This window comes from Protopterus annectens, chromosome 16.part0 (assembly GCF_019279795.1).
Source record: "Protopterus annectens isolate FY-2018-M chromosome 16.part0, PAN1.0, whole genome shotgun sequence".
Lineage (NCBI taxonomy): Eukaryota > Metazoa > Chordata > Ceratodontiformes > Protopteridae > Protopterus > Protopterus annectens.
This window is the reverse complement of record NC_056750.1, coordinates 247,614,577-247,635,678: the sequence shown is the minus strand read 5'-3', so window position 1 is coordinate 247,635,678 and position 21,102 is coordinate 247,614,577. Positions and strand designations below refer to the sequence as shown.

General features: G+C 44.5%; 1 protein-coding gene across 1 annotated transcript in view; it reads left to right on the top strand.

Moving 5' to 3' along the window:
- The window catches only part of FEN1 (flap structure-specific endonuclease 1), a 607,423-nt gene that overhangs the window by 167,809 nt on the left and 418,512 nt on the right, over positions 1-21,102 (top strand). Inside the window, exon 6 of the mRNA XM_044058601.1 lies at positions 3,886-4,022. Within this exon, the coding sequence (XP_043914536.1) occupies positions 3,886-4,022 (137 nt within the window). The remainder of the gene's footprint in view (positions 1-3,885; positions 4,023-21,102) is intronic.

The window sequence follows — 21,102 nt, the reverse complement described above, 5'->3', positions numbered from 1 at the left end:
TTATGCAGAAAAATGGAAGAGATTCTGTGCTTGGAACCAGGCACAAGGAATTGACACGCTTGTTCAAATATTCCTCAGATTTTACAATATCTAACTGATGCTGGACAAAGGTCTATCCTTAAATTAAGATCCATGCCTCTGCCATTTCAACTCATTACAATACAGACACACCTATTTTTTCATATCCATTGCTTAGGCAGTTCCTCAGGGGGGCCAAAAAATATAAGACTTCAAGGAGAGCACCAATACCTGCATGGCACCTCAGTTTTGTCTTGGAAAAACTCGCACTGCCTCCTTTTGAGCTAGCCAATACAGCTGAGATAAAATTATGGAAAACCGCTCTGCTCCTAGCAATAATTTCAGCAAGAAGTCTGAGTTACAGGCATTAATGGCTGTGGAACCATTTTATTATTTTCCATCCGGACAGGTTTTCTCTAAAGACAAACCCAACATTTATGCCTAAGGTAGTGTCCAGTGTGCCTCTTAAACCATTCATTTCCCAACTTTTTACCCAAACCCACAGAATAAAGGGGAGAGACTTCTGCATTCTTTAGACATACACAGACAGCTACGCTTCTGCTTGGACAAAACTAAGTCTTTCAGAAAGACTGAGCAACTTTTAGTGGCATATGCTGCAGGATCACAAGGAAAGGCTTATCTTAAAGCAGACTATTTCAGAATGGGTAGGACACTGCATTCGTTTCTGCTATTCACAACATGGTAAATCAGTGCCTAAGGGCATTAGACCACATTCTACCAGGGCAGCAGCCACCTCCGCAGCCTTCCTTAGAGGAGTGCCAACAAAGAATATTTTGGAGGCTGCATCTTAGACTTCAGTGCACACTTTTTTACTAAGCACTACCACTTGCCTCTACTCTAAATCCAGAGCAGGCTTTGCCACTGCAGTCTTGCAGGACCTTATAGCCACTCCTGATTCTATTTAGACCCAGCCGCCCAACCTCAGCTTTGGGATTCAACCCAAGTGTAATGACTGCAACAGTGAAACACGAACATAGTGCAGTTATGTACTTACCATAAATGTAGATGTTCGAGTGTATTCACTGTTGCAGTCCAGGTTACCCACCATCCCCCTTTCTTTGCTGGGACTTATCTGTACTTCTCTATCCTATACAACCTATGTGGTGTATTTGCTTGTAGATGAAGATATTTGTTTTAGTGCATGCTTTTATAAGCAATGTTTTTTTAGCCTACACTTTTGGGGCACCTGACATCTGGGGCAAGAAAAACTGAAGAAAATTGCATCTGCATCTTTTATACCCCTGGCACACTGACGTCTGGGAAGAGGCGACAGCAAACGACGCCGGACCAAGACTTTGGAATTCAGGCCGACTGCGGGTAGCCTGCCAGCAGGATAACCCAAGTGTAATGACTGCAACAGTGAATACACTCTAACATCTACATTTATGGTAAGTGTACACAGCTGTACTTTCTTCAAATTCAACGTATTCTTCCCTTACAAAAGGTCAAAGCCAGGACTATTCTGCAGCTTCTAGGGACCATGGCTTCCACTAGTGCCACTAACCAGACTACACATGAGGATTCTTCAGTGGCTCCTGTCATCCCACTAGTCTCTTCAGCATCTGCCATTATCTCATCACATTCTACTGACAGACTCTTGCAAGGACCTTCTTTGGTGGGACTCGACCCAATCAGTTAACCACGGGCACTTCATTTTTTCCTCCCCAACCAGTTGCCACTGTGACCACGGATGCCTCTCTGGGTGGGGGGGGCATTATCTAGACAGGAACTGTCCAAGGCATATGGCAAGATCACGAGGCTCAGCTGTATATCAGCGTTCTAGAGGTGAGGGCAGTGCTCCTGTCGTTGCAAGCACTTCATGACCACCTGCCTCTGGGGACTAATGCAATACAATCAGACTACATGTCAGTAGTATGGTAAATCAACAAACAGGGCGGAACCAGATCTTGCCCACTCTGTCGAGGCCATTCAAGTTTGGAAATGAGTGGTATCTTCCCAGCGTTTTCTGGTGGCAACGCACATTCTGGGAACAACCAGCGTGATAGCAGACAAGCTCAGCCGGGCAATCCTGATGCCTCACGAGTGGTCTCTGAAACGGGAAACAGCGGAACAGATTTTCCGCAGATTGGGACAGCCTTGTTGCTATCTCTTTGCCAGCCCAATCAATGCCAAATGCAGTAGCTACTTCTCCCTCCGGGGGAGTCACTGAGAGACTCACTTGTTCACGATTGGCCCCTGGGTCTCCTTTATGCTTTTCCTCCCTTTCCGCTTATTCAGAAAGCGAAACGGCTAGGAAGCAAACTGATTCTCATTGCTCCTTACTGACCTTGTCCAGTTTTGTTCCCTTTCCTTGGGCCTCTTATGGACTATCCTTTGTTTCTGGACCCAGTTCCACACCTGTTGACTCGCATGTCGGGTTCGCTTCATCCCTCCTTACACACCCTCAATTTGACAGCGTGGCTGCTCCAGTTCCATCCCTAGTCAGGCTTCACGACTTCTCACCCTCCGTGACTCATATCCTTACATCTTCTCATAAGCCTTCCACCGGGAGACTTTATTCCAGCAAATGGAGAAGATTCTCTATCTGGTCGGAGAAAATGAATGTTGACCTTTGCACTGCCTCCATCCCAGTGGTTTTGGAATTCCTGTATGAGCTTTTTCACCAGAGATCTGTGGCTGCCACTATCAATTCAATTGGCAGCAATTTCAAATTTTCATCTAGGCTTTCAAGATTTGTGTGCAAAAGTTTCCTTAAAGGTGCTACCTTAAGACCCCCCCCCCTTTCAAGAACTTGTTGCCTCATGGGATTTAAATTTTGTATTATCTAAATTAACTTCTCCACCCTTTGAGCCTTCTCATTCATCCCCTTTGAAATTCCTGTCTTGGAAGACTTTGTTTCTGGTGGCTATCACGTTGACCAGATGGGTGTCCATTCAAAGTATTGTCTGTGAAACCCCCTTACCTGATTTTTCACAAACACAGGGTGTCCCTTCGTACTACTACTCCTCCTTTTTGTCCCAAAGGTCTGTTTCCATGCCACCTTGAATCAATCCATAGAATTTCTGGTGTTCTTTCCTAATCATTCCAACGCAGCTGAATACAGATTTCATCAGCTGGATGTCTATAGACATTTAATTCCGTTTGTTTGCATTTAACTAAGGAAGTCAGGAAATCAGATCAATTATTTCCTTTTCTGAATCCAGGTCAGGCTTACCAGTTTCCAAAGTAACACTCTAATTGGATTTCTAGCTGTATAGCTTACGTTTACAACTCTGAGGGTAGACCTTTACCCTTTAAAACCAATGCTCATTCTACCAGATCTGTCTACCTCTGCAGCCTTTCAAGCCAGGGTCCCACTTGATAATTGTGCAGCAGCAACGTGGGCTACCCCTCATTTTATTACTCATTACAAATTGGATTTAACCTCCAGGGTTAGAGCATCTTTTGGTTCCACGGTACTCTGAGTATTTTTCCTTGATCTACCCAAGCATAAGGCGCTAGGGATGCTGTCCCATATGTAAGAATGAAGGCGAGCTAGGACTACAGAACTTTGTAGTCCATCTCGCACTTCATTCTTATGAACCCACCCTCCTATCCACATCCTGGAAGTACCTGGAGACAGAAAAATATTTTAAGACCTTTTAGTAGTGGCTTCTTTATATATTTATTATCTCTCTTGGGTAGCAGCAAGCAAGATCTGGGGATTGTACTGCTGTACCATGGGATACCTACCTAGCCACGAGCCAACTTAGACTTCCAGCTTGTAAATAGGCAGAGTCTGAGCCAAGAATAGGCTCCGATGTCATATGTAAGAATGAAGTGCGTGATGAACTACAAGTATGGAACATTGTGATGAGTACATAACTTTTTTTTCTTTTTTTGCAGGCTCCATGTGAAGCCGAAGCTAGCTGTGCAGCTTTGGTGAAAGCAGGGAAAGTATATGCTACTGCAACAGAAGACATGGACGGTCTGACATTTGGGACACCAATACTGCTGCGGCGTCTAACCGCTAGTGAAGCAAAGTGAGTACTTTAACATGGAAATGGTACTATGTAAAGGAATGCTCATTTGTAAAAGACAACGACATGCTGTGGTGTAAATAAAGATGTTCTGGCACAGATGTCAGTTTTCTGTAGTAATTTTGCTCTGAGTAGAGAATGCAAGGTGTCATTTATCTTGAAGTATTGTAGAAATGGTGATATCCAAGTGATATTGGTGTTCTGATATGGAGTCCCAAAAAACAGAAGTGCAAGAACTGTAACTGGAAGTTCTGCATATGTGAAAAAAGTAAATTTGTTGGACAAATGCAGCAAAACTCACTGTATGCCAATACACTTTTTGTACGACAGCCTTGAACTTTGTATACAAGTTTCCAGTGTATATTCTTCCCTTCAATATGACGAGTCCTGCTAAGGTGACCTAGAAGAATAAGTGCAAGCGGAAGCACCTGGAAAGGAGTCTCACCCCCACCCCAAAGTCTCCAACCAGGTTACCAAACTTGAGGGAGCATGCTACTACCCAGTATGCTCCATCCGATAACCACAGATTTGTGAAATATATTAGAACTGAGACGGTGGTTACAGCCGTCAACTCCTTAAGTGGAAATTTTTTCACAAGGCTTTTCTCTGTTCCACCAACCTCGTGCGTGATATGCAGATTGGATGCTTTCACTGGTTGCACAGAGAGGTTGGTAAGAGCCATATGAGGTAGAACCTATTCCTTGGAGACGAGACAGGATCTTTTGCCAACCCCCCCCCGGTAGTGGATGCAGGTGTAATGCTGCTTTAGCAGACTCATTCGCAGTGACTGCCACCTTTTTAAAAAAAAAAGTCATCTTGGACTGTTCTGCAGTTTGTCCCCAGGAAGCAGTGTCCAAGACTTTAGCCCAATCTGGGAAGGGTGTATATGCATCAGACAGTTTGTCAGGTTGCTCAGTTACCTGATGTACATGACAAGGTTTCCGCATGATCCTACTGAAAAAAACACCACAAACGTTGAGCTGGTTGTCGTAATTTAGACGTCAGTTTCCTAGGTTCAACAGGCTTAGCCTTTTTTCTGTAAGGCTGTTTCATAATGGCTTGGGGATGAATCTGGCATCAGTGTGCCAACAGACCTAGCTAAGACTGCAGTTTTGCAAGGCATCATTTACTAATGCTCGTTATGGTGGCTTATTTCCTGTTCAGGTGAAAAGTCGAAAGAGTTGAGCAAAAGGGCAAAATAGCTGCTACTGTTGAAGTTAAGTTCTCTTCCCAAAGCATCTTTATGCAAAACCTGTGTTTTTGAGAACTAACAGCTGCCTTTTGAGTAACATTGTTATTGAAATCCTCACTGTAATGGGGGTTTCCAGAACATGTACCTTAGAGGCACTTGGTCTGCATAATCAAGGATTCAGGGTATAGGTCTACCACTGTATCCAACATATATATTGTATTATATTCTTGATAACACCCACGGGATTTGGCTGGGGACCTCTGTCCTGAGTTTGAAGTGGATGGACTGGATTATGTAAGTTAATGAAGGCTATTCACTTAACCAGAACTCTGGATCTTTGACTCGTGTTTTTTCACTTTGACAGATCTTACCTGTCCATTTATAACTGTTGCCTGTGAGGTGATTTAGAGGAATTGCTCTGAGGCCTTGACATGGTATATCATCCTTGCATGCTTATAGGCCAGACACTTTCTGGGGTGAAGGGGCGGAGAATTATGGGAACTAGGGGAGGAGTTTTTGGAACCTGGGACGGTCTTAAATGCTGAGTAACTACTCCTGAGGTTGTAGTGACCAGACCTGGATCATGAAGACCTAACACAAGTACACTGTACTTATGACTGACCATTTCTGCCTATGGGAGTGCCTTCATCTCTCTCCTTGTGTTGTAAATGTGATGGGATTGTTTGAAGTCCTGCTTCCAATTCCTCAGAGCTGTTGGATGTACTTGAAAAGCATGGTAGAGACCGATGTGGCATAGCAAACCCCTCCTTGAGACAGGAAGTTATGCAGTTTTATTTTTTCTTATTTCCTCCATTTCCTATCTCGGGGGAAGAAAATTGCATGGTATTAGGTGCACAGCATTTGTCTGAATTTATTCATGGACGTAAAGCTTTTTATCAGCCGTTGCAGTTGTATAGAAATAAGACTGCTTGCCAGTGAAATCTATGCAATGCATTATGGCTTTTCCTGTCTTCTAAAGAAGTTGAAGGCAGATGCTTTTTCACTGTAGTGTATGAAAGTGTCTTGAGTCACACTTCCTTAATTTTTACTGCTTTACCTTGTAGCATAGTTTTGAATGTGTTCTAGACTTATCCTTGTTTCAGCAAACTAGTCCAAAAGAGTATGATTAGTCCTGATGTCCTTCAAGAATGCAACTGCAGTCCTGACATATGGGTTGTCCTGCCTCAGGCAGCCCTTCGGTCGGCCGGATTCCAAAGTCTGGATTCCAAAGTCTGGGTCCGGCGTCGGCTGATGTCACCTCTTCCCCGACGTCAGAGCGGCTGGGGTATAAAAGCATCAGCCAACGCCATCTTCAGTCTTTCTTGCCGCATGGTGCCCGAAGCAGAAGCAGTTCGCAAGTGCCGGTCGGCCAGCTCCTGTGTTTTCAGATCCGAAGTTATCAAAAAGCTAAGTACCCCGTTGGGGAACCTTTTCTTGCCTCAGCCGATGTCAGATAAAACTGCAAAAGTTAATAATTGCTTGTCTTGTGGTAAACAAATACCTCATAAGGACTTCCATTCTTACTGCCTTCCCTGCCTAGGCCCAGACCACGACGTCTCGGCCTGTGCTGCCTGTGCTTGAAGTTGAAGGCAGATGCTTTTTCACTGTAGTGTATGAAAGTGTCTTGAGTCACATTTCCTTAATTTTTACTGCTTTACCTTGTAGCATAGTTTTGAATGTGTTCTAGACTTGTCCTTGTTTCAGCAAGCTAGTCCAAAAGAGTATGATTAGTCCTGTTTCTGTTAGTGGTGAACTCTGCGCACATTGGTATCATCCTGACTTCCCCTATTCAGGACAGCTGATCAGTGCAGCCTGATGGACACAATCTTCCCTCTCTAGACTCTTAACCCACCCCTCTAACAATTAGTCAGAAGCCTGTATTTCATACTTGTATGGAAACTTTCTCACTGTCAGTTGAATTGATCGCAACTGGAATTTAAGGTGCATCTATCCTAAATTTAAAATGATAGCTTTAAGGGTTATCATCTTGAATAGACAATCAGCCATTTTCTCTGAAGCATTGTGACATTTTGTTTACACCAGTTAAATGACTGGTTTAGTTTTGAATGTGTCATAGTTTTCGTTTCTTCTCTTTTGGGGTAATTAATTTTACATGTCTTTGGTAATTTTCCTAAATACCTTTCCTACAATTAGTAGACCAAAGTTGGTTTAACGATTAAGGGAGGAAGAGCAGTTTTGGAACTTATGAGGAGCTAGTTTTTCTTCACGGTTGGATATTGATGATCCTGGAGTTCAGAAAATTAGATTTTTCTCCTAAAGATAAGATCACTTGGATAGTAGCGTATGACGAAGTCATTGTCCTGATGCTGTTCAAGATGGTAAACTTTCAAGTGAGGATGCGACTCCCTAACAGTGGCTCGGTAATCAAGGAGCCTCTATCCTCACCACTGGCAGCAGCTAGGGGACGTACACACTGGAAGGATAAGTGCACAGTGAAGTGCAATCTCCCTTAAGAGCACACCGGGATCAGTCAGTCTGGGGCTGGTTTCTCCTTTCTCCAAATCCCCGGTAAGACTCCCCACTGGCACAGCTATAGGGCTGAGATCTCAGCCAAGTAGCCAGACTAAGACCTCCAGCACCCTTTTTCCAACCAGTGTTTCATGTCACTGCCTAAGTAGTTGAGACGCAACACACACACACACACACACACACACACACACACACACACACACTGAGATTTGATTTGTACACAAATGCACACCTGGGAAAGGCTGTCGCAGGTTTTACTAGCTGTGCCCCCTTCTGCCCAGACTATAAGGTAGTTCAGCTGGCACCAGCCACCCTTATCGGCTTCTATAAGGCCCTTACAAAGTGTGTCCAGTCCTACTGTGTAATGTTACTATTAATCCAAATAGTAGTTTTGACCAAGATTTGCAAGGCTATTTAGGAGTGCCTGTATAGTGTAACCAAATACATATGCAAATACTCTTAAGAGCTTAAATAGGTCTCACAAATAGCCACAGACAGGTTTAAATATAATAAGAACAAGACGATAGTCAATCAACACTAACTTCAGAGTACAAAATAACAGGAAATATTTTAAAACATTGCAGGGCCGTTTCAAATAATGGAAAACATCTAAACTAATATTTACTATATTCCTAGCTATAAAGGAAATTACTGTACCCTAGTTATTATTGGCAAGACAAGTGCAGATGGTAATGAGTGGATGTTCCTGCTAGGTCCTAGACAAAATGCATGGTCTCTGAGGGAGTTTCCAAATTAATATCAAACATTACTGCTGGGCCAGCTTGGATGACATCACTGTCACCTGACTTCTGTTCCCAGGCTAAACAGAAACTTAATAAAATTTAACATCTGTGTGTGAGAATACATCTCTCTGATCTTTGCAGATCTTGGAGGTCATAAAGCAATAAAACACCTACATCTCAAACCTAGTAATTTATTTCTTTCCAGGACTGTACAAAAAACTTCTAGCTCTAGACATTGTTTGCTACTGAACTGAACTTGAGAGAGAACATCTTTTGTTTATGATCAGCTATAAAGTAACTTCAACTATTAAGTATTGCAGATGTTCCAGCAGGGTATGCTGTGATTACATTCTTGAAGCTCCGTACATAACATACAGTTCTGTATAAATCATATCAATATTCACAAATGACATAGAATTTACAAAATTCCATATAGCTGGGCTGGCAGTGTGACGGAGGATCTTGCAGATGTTCTTCGTGTTGCACTGTTGCAGTCATTAAGCAAAAAAGTGGAAGATCAGTGCCTCTACTCAGTGCTTTGGGTTGTTTACTGACTGTTGCAGTCATGACATTTGGGTTATCTGCCTGCAGGTAGCCCTCAGACGGCCTGAATACCAGTGTCTTGGATTCCTGCGTCTGATGACGCCTCTTTGTGACATCAGGTTGTCAGGGGTATAAAACATGCAGCCGACGCCATTGCATCATTTTTTTCTTGCGCGGTGCCTGAAGCAGAAGCAGTTTGCAAGTGCTGGTCGGCAGACTCCTGAAATGTTCATTTAAGTTTCAGAACCGAAGTCTTCAAAAAAGATAAGCACCCCATTGGGGATCCTTTTTCTTGCTGTTAACCGATGTCCATAAAAGTTAACAATTGTATTACCTGTGGAAAGCAAATACCTCAAGGATTTTTATTCATACTGCATTCCTTGCTTAGGCCCAGACCACAACTTGGTCCCTCGCTGTCAGTTTTGTGCCTTGTTCAACCTTTGAACTATTCGTTGCCGGTCTATTTGCAGCAAATTATTTTGATTCTCTGTTTAACTATCCAGAAATGGCTTTGGTAAGCCATCCAACCTACCGATATTCCGAAAAAAAGTAAGCAAAACTGCAGACAACGCGTCCGTTAAGCTAGTCGCCAGTCTGCAGGTACTCAGTGAGGCGCTTTCACAGCCCCCGATACCCACCACTTCAGATTTGCAGGCCTCTACTGAGACCCATTCGGAGTCCGGTATGCCACAAGATGCTTTTTCGACTATGGAACCAGCAGATGTCTACCTTGGATGGGTCCAGAGCTGCTGTGCAGGCACTGGCTTCTGAAGTGGTTTTTCACTCTTACCGATCGAAACAGACTACTTCATTTCTAACCAAAACTACTGAGTTTTAGGCCCAAAGTAGTCACTATGACTAGAAAACTGACCAATGCACATGCTCTGGCATCCATGCCACAAAAACAAATGCTTAGAATGGCTGAAGACCTTTTGCTTATTGGGGGAAGTCAGTCAGCCTTCCCCAGCAAAGAGAGAAAGAATCCAGTCCCCTTCAGGTTGTATAGACCAGGAGTCCGATGACTGACCTTTTCGATTTATGAAGACCTGCCCTTATCAGCCTATGAGGGTTCGGATGCAGAGAAATCCATTCCCTCTGCCTCCCCTCCAGAGGATTTTTCTTTTGGTGAAACCTTGCATACTTTGAGAGCATTTCCATTGGGAATGTCGTGACTATATCTTCGGTCCAAAAAGACTCAGATTTTTTAGAGTGGCCTCAGCACAGGCCTTTAGCTATATCCCCCTGTCCTGGATGTTGGGGAAGATTTCATGCAATCCAGTCTTACTCCTGACATTTTACCTGCTGCCCCTAGGAAACCAGATGGGTACTACAGAGTACCTGATACTCTCGTTTCTTTTCCTACTGCTGACCTGGAGATCTCCATGGGCCAAAAGGTATTAAGGCTATTACAGCCAAGAATCCCACCCCTTTTGACAGGGATTCCAGAGCTTTGGACAGATGGGGTAAGAACTCTTGCTATCGGGGCATTGAATTGCCAGTTTCACTTGCTGAAATACCAGCAACATATGGAACTGATTAAACAAAGTGTTTGTGCAGAAAATAAAGAATTGCAGGAGCTTATGCACTCTGCAAACCATGTCACTAAGCATTCTTTGCAGTGCAAACCATGTCAGTAAGCATTCTTTGCAGTGTGGCTTTGCCCTAGAAGCATCTTGCAGGGCAGCAGTCACTGGCTCTGTACTTGGAAGACATGCTTGGCTGAAGTAGCAGACTTTGCCAGATCTAGTCACATCTAAATTACTAGATGCTCCTTTGAATAAGGGCTGTTTGGCACCAAAGCAGATGTTCTTAAAAAGGTGGAAGAAAAAGCTAAATCCATGCAGACTGTTAAAGAATTCCTACAAGTGTAGACATTGCCCTTCAAAATAGTGATCCTTTCCAGCCCCCTCCAGGCCTTCCCAAACAAGACCCAGGGGAAACTGATCACCCAGACTACAGTCTCAGGGTATGCGGAGATCTAAGCAATGGAGTGCCCCCACCCCCAAAGCAGGGAGTGTTAAGCCACCTCCTTAAGGAAAAAGCTCACAATGATTTATTCACTCTATTTCCCAGCCCTGCCCAATTGCTTGTGGCCCTAGGCAGAAAACTTGCCCTTCATGCAAAAAACTGGATGTCCATCACAAAGGACCGATGGGTCCTCAACATTGTATCCCAGGGGTACAAATTTTGTTTCCGTTCACTGCCAACCCCAAGCAGGTTTCCAGATCTTTCTCCAAACCAGTGGGCAGAGGCTCAAAACAAAGTACTTTCCCTGCTCAATATCAGAGCTATTCAGCGTGTTCCAGTAGAACAGAGAGGGGTCAAGGATTCTACTCCAGACTCTTCCTGGTACCTAGGAAAAGAGGGCTCTTGGTGCCCAATCCTGGATCTTTCAATTCACAACACCTTCCTGGTGGTACCAAATTTCAAGATGCTTACCCTGCAACAGCTTCTCCCTGCGTTAGTCAAGGATGCCTGGTTAGTCATCCTAGACTTAAAAGCCTATCTGCACATCCCCATAAGGGAGTCCTGCAGGAAGTATCTACGTTTCAGGGCAGGGTTTATGCATTCAGATGTTTTTCGTGTTTCACTGTTGTAGTCATCACATTTGGGTTATCTGCTTGCAGTAGCCCTCAGTCGGCCTGATTACCAAAGTCTTGGGTCCTGCACCTGTTGCTGTCCCCTCTTCCATGACGTCGGGTAGTCAGGGGTATAAAGCATGCAGCCGACACCATTACATCAATCTTTCTTGCCATGCGGTGCCCAAAGCAGAAGCAGTTTGCAAGTGCTGGTCGGCAGACTCCTGAAATTTTCGTTTTTAGAGTTTCAGAACCGAAGTCTTCAACTAAGCTTAAGTGCCCCATTGGGGAAACTTCTTTTCTTGCTCTAAACCGATGTCAGTAAAAGTCAGTAATTGTATTTCTTGTGGAAAGCAAATACCTCAAAGATTTTCATTCATACTGCATTCCTTGCCTAGGCCCTGACCACGATGTACCTAGTTGTTTTGTGCCTTTAAACAACAAACTGTTAGTCATTGGTATGTTTACGCTTCTAGATATTTTGGTACTCTGTTCAATTATCCAGATATGGCTTTAAGCCACCTGACTACTGACATTCTGAAAAAACACAGATAAAGACAGAGACCACATAGGTCCAAAGCTGCCAACGCTTCTAAGCTAGTAGACAGTTCGCTGGTACTCAGTGAGGTGCTTTCACGGCCCCTGATGCCCACTACACAGATTCGCAGGCCTCTATTGAGACCCATGCAAAGTCTGGTATGCCGCGCGATGCTTCATCTGTGGAACCTGCAGATCTCTACCTTGGATGGGTCCAGAGCTGCTGTGCAGGCACCGGCTTCTGAGGGTGTATTCAGGCCTACTGACTTGCATATTAAACCAGTGCCATCTTCAAGGCCTAAAACTTGATCCATGCCTAGAAAACTGACCCCCAGACCGCATGGTCAGTCTTCAAAACAAATAAGAATGGCTGGAGACCTTATTACTTTAATCCAAGGGAAGCCAACCTTCCCTCTCTGAGACCTAGGACTGAGTTTGTTTATGATTCTTCTGATCAAGAATCTGAAATGTCTGCTTCCGCTGACCAGGATTTACCCTCATCTACCTATGAGGATTCTGTTGCAGAGGACTCTATTCCCTCTGCTTCCCTTCCAGAGGATTTCTCTCTTGGTGAAACCTTGCATACTCTTAGGGAGCATTTTCACTGGGAAAGCCAGGATTACTCTAACTCCAAAAAGAGGCTTGGGGATTTCTTACTCCTGCCCCAACACAGACCTTTAGCTATCCCCCCTGTACTGGACATTGTTGTTGATGCCTTTTCCGAATCTAGCTTGGCCCCTGACACTACCTCCTGCACTCCAAAAACCTGATGGATATTACAGGGTTCCTGACTCAAGTTCCTTTTTAAAAATCCTACTGCGGCTCCTGAGACCACTTCACAGGGACCAAAGGGCATTAAGGCTACTACTGCCAACAATCCTACTCCCTCAGATTCCACGGCGCTGGATAGATGGGGTAAGAAGGTATACACTTATGCAACCTTGGCCATTAGGGCCTTAAACTGCCTGTTTCATATGTTAAAGTATCAGCAGCATATTATTGGATAGCTTAAAAAGAAATTGATTCCTGACTGCTGAAAATAAAGATTTACAGGATTTACTGCATTCAGCTGAACAAGTTGGAAAACATACTTTGCAATGTGGTTTTGATTCACTAGAGGCATCTTGCAAGGCTGCTGTCACTGGGTCTGTACGTATAATTCATGCTTTGCTTAAGGAGCAATCTTTGCCAGATCATGTTTAAGCTAAATTGCTGGATGCTCCCTTAAACAAGACTGCCTGTTTGGCAGCAAAGTAGAAGTAGTACTTAAAAAGATGGAGGAAAAAGCTAAATCTACGCAAATTATTAAAAATTTCCTGCAAGTACAGCCTCCCAGATTTAGTAGGCATTGGCCCTCAAAATTGGTCCTTTCCTGCCTCTTCCAGGCTTTCTCAGTCAAAACCTAGAATGAACAACACCCAGGCTTCAGTCCCAAGGTACTCACAGGGCTAAGCAGTGGGTGGCTCCCACTTCCAAAGCAGGGAGTGGTAAGACTCCCCCACCCCCCATGGTAAACTGTCTCAATGACTTAACTTTAAATCTTCCAAACCCTGCACAATTGACTGTTCCCTTAGGGGGAAAGATTGCCAAGGCAAAAAATTGGGAACTCATTACCCAGGACAAATCTGTTTTAAATATAGTTTCCCCATGGATACAGATTACACTTTCACTCCTTACCAACCTTAAACGGTTGGCCAGACGTACTCGCAAATCAGTGGGCAGAGGCTCAAAAACAAGCATCAGGGCTATTCAACCTGTTCCAGAAGAGGAACAGGGACAAGGTTTCTACTCTAGACTTTTCCTGGTACCCAGAAAAGACGACAGCTGGCGTCCTCTATTGCGCCTCTATCCTAAACGCATTTTTGGTGCATCCAAAATTCAAGATGCTAACTCAACTGCTTTCTGTGCTAGGCATCACTGGATTTAAAGGAAGCTTACCTGCACATCTCAATAAGGGAATCCTGCAGAAGATACCTATGCTTCAAAACAGGCTACACACACTCAGTTCTCTGCACTGCCCTTTGGCTTATCTACTGCACCCAGGGTATTCACAAAGTGCCTAGCTCCAGTCATTGCATTTTGCAGGCAAAGAAATATCCAAATATATCCATACCTGGACGATTGTCTAATTCAGGCAGAAAACCAGGGCATTGCTATTGAATCAACTGGTGTTTGTACAAAAATTGCTAACTTCCCTGGGGTACACTATAAACAAAAAGAAATCACATCTTGTACCCTGCCAACAAATTGTATTCCTGGGAGCAAGCTTGAACACAACTTCCCAGATGGCTTTTCACACGCCAGAAAAACATTAGACAGCCTACTTCAATCTACTGGCCGCAAAGAGACAGCTATCTGCAAGGAAAATACTGCAAGCCACAGGGTTCATGGCCTCCTACATTCTACTAATTCCATATGCAAGACTGCTTATGAGGAAATTCTAATAAGCCTATAGTGTCAACATTCTCAGGATCTAGAAGCAATGCTTCCTGTCATTCCTTTTCTACAGATGGTTCCTTTGGTGGGCACCTGTCACCAAAACAAGGGACTACCATTCACTCTACCCCCTGCTGCCCAAACCCTAAAAGACTCCTCGGACATTGCATGGGGGGGGCTCACTTGGCAGAGAAGTGCATTCAGGGCAAATGGAACCAAAGTCAAATGCACCTGCACATCAATCAAAGAAATGTTAGCTGTACAGAATGCTGTGACAGCCTTCAAGGGCCACATCCTTCCAGGACAATTAATGGTAAAGATGGACAACACTTATGTGGCACATAAGCAGAGGGGGGAACAACTCATACCCTCTCTACAGACTAGCCATGTCTCTGTGGAACACAGCCTTGAGCCACCAAGTGCACCTACAGGCTCAATTCCTGCCAGGAAAGTTGCACACTGGCAGACTAAGCAGAAGTCTCATGGACCCACACGAGTGGAAATTGGAATCGGATATTCAACCTGTTGAGAAACGTGTGGGAGCCCAGATGTAGACTGGTTTGCCTCCCCCCAGAACTACCAATTGAAACAATTCTGCACAAGGACTCCCCACAAACAAGCTTGGAAAGTGGATGCCCTGTCCTTCACCTGGAAAAACTTATCAGTTTATGCCCCCCCCTCCTCTCCAAGATACTACTAAAGATCAAACTGGGCAAACCAAGGACAATACTGATTGCACCAGACTGGCCACGCCAACAGTCGTGTACCCCCTTTTGCAGTGTCGCTGCTAGCACCATGACACCTGCCTCAGACCCCTGTCTTGCTGTCACAGCAGGAGGGCCAGATTATGCACTCACAGCTTCAAACCCTGAACTTGGCAGCCTGGCTAATTTACCTGATCTGTTACCATCCCTCATTAAGCAAGTGTCATTTTGGAGGCAAGGAGGGCTAGCACTAGAAAATCGTATGCTGAAAAATGGAAAAGATTCCGTTCCTGGAACCAAACTCAGGGGATGGGCACAGCATCACCCAATTTACCTCAGATTCTTCCGTACTTAACTGAGATGCTGCACAAGGGCCTTTCCTTTTCCTCCAAAATTCATGCCTCAGCCATTTCACCTCATTACAACACAGAACCACTCCTCTTCGCTCATCCACTGCTGAAGCAGTTCCTCAGAGTGGCCAAAAAAGAACACCCAGGAGAGCCCCTACTCCAGCCTGGGACCTGAACTTTTTATTGGGAAAAACTCACTCTACCGCCTTTTGAGCCAGCTGCAATTGCAGAGTTGAAATTCCTTTCTTGGAAAACAGCCTTTCTTTTAGCCATCACTTCAGCTAAAAGGGTGTCTGAATTACAGGCCCTCATGGCAGTTGAGCCTTTCGTCATTTTTCATGTGGATAGGGTGTCCCTTAGGACCAATCCCTTCATGCCCAAGGTGGTATCCAGTGTGGCCCTTAATCAGTCCATTCATTTGCCAACCTTTTCTAATCCACAGAAAGGGGAGCGAATTCTGCACTCCTTAGATGTGCACAGACCACTTAGATTTTATTTGGACAGGGCTAAACCTCTCAGGAAATCTGAGCAACTGCTGGTTGCATTTGTTGCAGGGGCAGAGGGGAAGGCCATTTCAAAGCAAACCATTTCTAAATAGGCCATTGCATTCATTTCTGCTATAAGCACCATGGAAAGCCCTACCCCACAGGGGATTAGACCATATTCTACCAGAGTTGCATCTACCTCTATAGCCTTTCTCAGAGGTGTCCCTACCAGGGGCATCCTAGAAGCTGCTACCTGAAGTTCCTGTACATTCACCAAGCATTACCATTTGCCAATTTTCTCTAAATCCAGAGCTGGCTTTGCCACTGCAGTCTTGCAGAGCCTTATAGCTGGTCCTAATGTTATCTAATTTCCTCCTTCCATCCTTGGCTCTGGGAATCTACCCAAACATCTGCAACAGTGAAACACAAAGAACATAGTACAGTTGTGTACACTTACCATAAATGTAGATGTTAGAGTGTTTTCACTGTTGCAGTCCTAATTGCCCTCCCTCCAACCCCCTGACTTCTATTGGCTATACTCCTATTCTTGCTTACTATGTTTAAAGCTTTTTGGTGTATTTGCTTTTTTGTTGGTGTAACCTTATATATATATATATATATATATATAATTGCTTCTCATTATGGGGCACCTGACATCTGGGGCAAGAAAAACTGATGTAATGGTGTCTGCTGCGTACTTTATACCCCTGATTACTTGACGTAATGGAAGATGGGACAGCCACTGACGCAAGACCCAAGACTTTGATAATCAGGCTGAGGGCTTCTGCAAGCAGATAACCCAAATGTGATAACTGCAACAGTGAATACTCTTAACATCTACATTTATGGTAAGTGTACAAAACTGTACTTCTGCACTTCCCTTTGGCTTATCTACTGCGCCCAGGGTATTCACAAAAGGCTCCAGCCATTGCATACTGCAGGCAGAGAAATGTCTAAATTTACCCGTACTTGGATGACTGCCTGATTCAGCACCTGGCATTTGTAAAAAGCCTTCTCACTTCATTGGGGTACATCATCAATGAAAAGAAATCACAACTGGTACCCAGTCAAAAGATTGTATTCCTGGGAGCAAGCGTGGACACAGCTTCCCAGATGGCATTTCTCACTTCAGAAAAACAGGTCTATCTGACAGACTACTTCAAACAAATGGCCACCAGAACCAAGCTGTCTACAAGAAAAATACTGCAAGCCCTAGGGTTCATGGCCTCCTGTATACTGCTAATTCCATGTGCAAGACTGCACATGAGGAAACTTCAATGGTACTTAAAGTCTTTGGTGCCAACATTCTCAGGACCTGGAAACAAGTTGTTCATCGTGCATACAGCTGCAGTCATCACACTTGGGAATTCGGCCGACCGAGGACTCACCTGACGGCAGGATAACCCAAGTCTAGGTCTGGCGTCAGTTGTCGCTTCTTCCCTGACGTCAGTGCGGCAAGGGTATAAAAGGCAGCCGATGACATTTTCTTCAGTCTTTCTTGCCGCGCGGTGCCCGAAGCAGAAGCGGTTCGCAAGTGCCGGTCGGCCAGCTCCTGAGATTTACGAACAGTATTTCAGCCGAAGTCGTCTTTAAAGCTAAGTACCCCATTGGGGAAACTTTTCTTGCCTCTGACCGATGTCAGACAAAGTTAATAATTGCATTTCTTGTGGGAAGCAAATGCTGCATAAGGATTTTCACTTACTGTATACCTTGCTTAGGGCCAGACCACGACGTCTCGGCCTGTCGTTTTTGTGCTAGGTTTAGCAAGCGCACTATTAAGCGCCGGGCGGAGTTCGCCCTTCATTATTTTGGCAAAAAATATAATTATCATGTCGTTGGATACACAGATGTCAGTTTTAGGCAAAAGACGCAAGGATAAGGACAGACATCCGAGGCCTGCACAGAGTACTGAGACCACGCTTAGGCCGACTACAGGTTCTCCGGTTATCAGCGAGGCGCCTACGCAGCCCCTGACTACAGATGAAGCTATTTTACCGGCGACTTCAGTACCCGAGGTCGCAGGCTCAATTCCCACTATCTTGGCGGGGAAACCGAAAATTTAGCGAGGCCTGCCATTCCTGAAGGCGTTTTCAGGCCTACCACTTTCTCTATTAAATCCTTCACTAAACCTAAAGCTGCATTGAAAACAAAAAAAACAGGGTTCTCAGACCTCCTCTCGGGGCCCCCTGCCTAAAAAGCAGATGCTTAAAATGGCTGAGGATTTAATTACACTCATCAGGGGTTTTCAACCCCCCCCCCAGACAAAAGACCCAGGTTGGAGGAAGACTACCCTTCCTCAGACCAGGCTTCTATTACCTCAGACCATTCTGAAGACCAGGATTACGCCTATTCCCCTTATGAATCCTCTGATGCTGAGGAGTCTATTCCCTCTGTCTCTCCCCATGAAGACTACTCTTTTGGGGAAACCCTGCATACATTGAGAGAGCACTTCCACTGGGAAGGCCAAGATTACTCAGATTCCAAGAAAAGGCTCAGGGAATTTTTACTGCTTCCCCAGCATAGGCCCCTGGCCTATCCCTCCTGTCTTAAATATTTTGGATGATGTATACACAGAAGCCAGTCTTAATCCAGACTCTCTACCTCCAGCTCCAGTTAAACCAGACTAATATTACCGTGTTCTTGATTCTCACCAGTTCCTTTATAAAAGCCATACTGCGGACCCAGAAACAATTTCACAAGGTCCCAAGGGGATTAAGGCCTCTACTGCTAAAAACCCTTTACCTTCAGAGAGATTCCAGAGCATTAGAAAGGTGGGGGGAAAAGGTGTATACATCAGCCACCTTAACCATGAGGGCATTAAACTGTCAGTTTCACATGTTAAAGTACCGACAGTTCTTGCTATCTTAGCTGAAAAGCAAAACGACACACACAACAACCAGATTTGAAAGAGTTGCAGGATTTGTTGCATGGAGCAGAGCAAGTGGGGAAACGTACCTTGCAGTGTAGTTTTGATGCTTTAGAGGCCTCATGTAGAGCTGCTGTTACGGGATCTGTCATACGTAGACATGCTTGGCTCAGAGCAAACCTTACCAGATCATGTCAAAGCAAAGTTATTAGATGCACCACTACAAAAAGATGTATTCGGTGTTAAAGCTGAGGAGGTACTAAAGAAAATGGAGGAAAAAGCGAAATCTATGCGAACAGTTAAAGATTTCTTGCAGGTGCAGCCTCCATGCTTCAGAAACTGGCCTTCAAAAAATTGGTCCTTTCCAGCCACGGACAGACCCCAAAGGGGCAGATACAAACGCCCAAGGGGTAGAGGACAACCTCAAGGATTTTACAGAGCTAGACAGTGGCAAGCACCAACCCCAAGAGGTGGAGAAGATAGACCACAGTCATTTAGAAAAGACACAATGACTTTCCCCTATGCCTGCCAAACAAAGCTATAATGGCAGCAACTTTGGGTGGAAAACTTGCTTTATTTTCAAAAAACTGGCACATTGTTACAAAGGACAAATGGATTCTTGGATTCTGGATATTATAGATAGAGGCTACAGGTTCCACTTTCACACCCTTCCAAAAATGAGAGGCATGCCAAACCTGCCACAAAATCAATGGGCAGAGGCACAAAAACAAATTTCCGCTCATGAATATGAAAGCAATTCAAGAGGTACCTGCAAAAGAACAAGGTCAAGGTTTTTATTCAAGACTATTTCTGGTACCAAGGAAGGACAAAGATTGGAGACCCATCTTGCCTATCTATTCTAAACGCATCTAGAGGTACCAAAATTCAAGATGCTCACATTACAGCAGCTTCTTCCCATGCTGGGCAAGGAGTCTTGGCTGGTAACGTTGGACCTCAAGGAGGCATACCTGCATGTCCCTATCAGACAAGATTGCAGAAGATACCTCAGATTTCTTGCAGATTCAACCCATTACCAATTCTCTGCATTGCCCATTGGCTTATCTACTGCGCCCAGAGTGTTTTACGAAATGCCTGGCATCAGTAATTGCCTTCTGCAGACAACAAGGAATACAAATCTACCCATATCTGGATGACTGCCTGATCCAAGCGGACAGCAAGGACATTCTATTGCAGCATCTGGCGTTTGTAATAAAACTGTTAAATTACCTGGGTTAAACAGTGAACAAAAATAAATCAAAACTAATACCTTCTCAACAGATAATTTTCCTGGGTGCCAGCTTAAATACAACGACCCAGATGGCCTACCTCACACCAGACAAACAAGGGCAACTGTCTCAAAACAAAATGGCAACTTTAACCAGGCTAACTGCAAGGAAAGTCCTGCAGGCTCTGGGGTTCCTGGCATCTTGCATCCTACTAATACCATGTGCAAAGCTGCATATGAGGAATCTACAATGGTACCTAAAAAAAACTTACGGTCTCAACACAGCCACAGCTTGGAAACAATTATACCACTCATTCCATGCCTTCAAAAGGAATTTTTGTGGTGGGCTCAAGCATGCCAAAGAAACACAGGTCTCCCTTTCTGTTTACCACAAGCAACTCAAATCATCACAACAGACGCCTCAGACTACACCTGGGGAGCATACATGGCAGATCAGTGCATTCAGGGAAAATGGTCTCAGAGATGCACCTACACATCAACCAAAAGAAGATGCTAGCCGTGCAAAATGCTCTTATGACCTTCAAAGACCTACTGCATCCAGGCCAGCTACTAAGGACAGACAACACCACAGTCATGTGGTACATAAACAAGGGGGGACTCATTCATACCCCCTATGCAGGCAAGCTATGACCCTGTGGAACACAGCACTGGAATTACAAATTCAACTACAGGAATTCCTGCCAGGGAAGGAAAACACACTGGCAGACAACTTGAGCAGAAATATGACACCCACACAAATGGAAGTTACATCTTCAAGTCTTCTCAAGGATAACTCTGGCATGGGGACAGCCAGACATAGATCTATTTGCTACCCACAGAAATTACCAGTTGGAGAAATTCTGCTCGCGGACCTATCATCCACAGGCCTGGAAAGTGGACGCACTCTCTTTCAATTGGACAAAATTGGCTGTC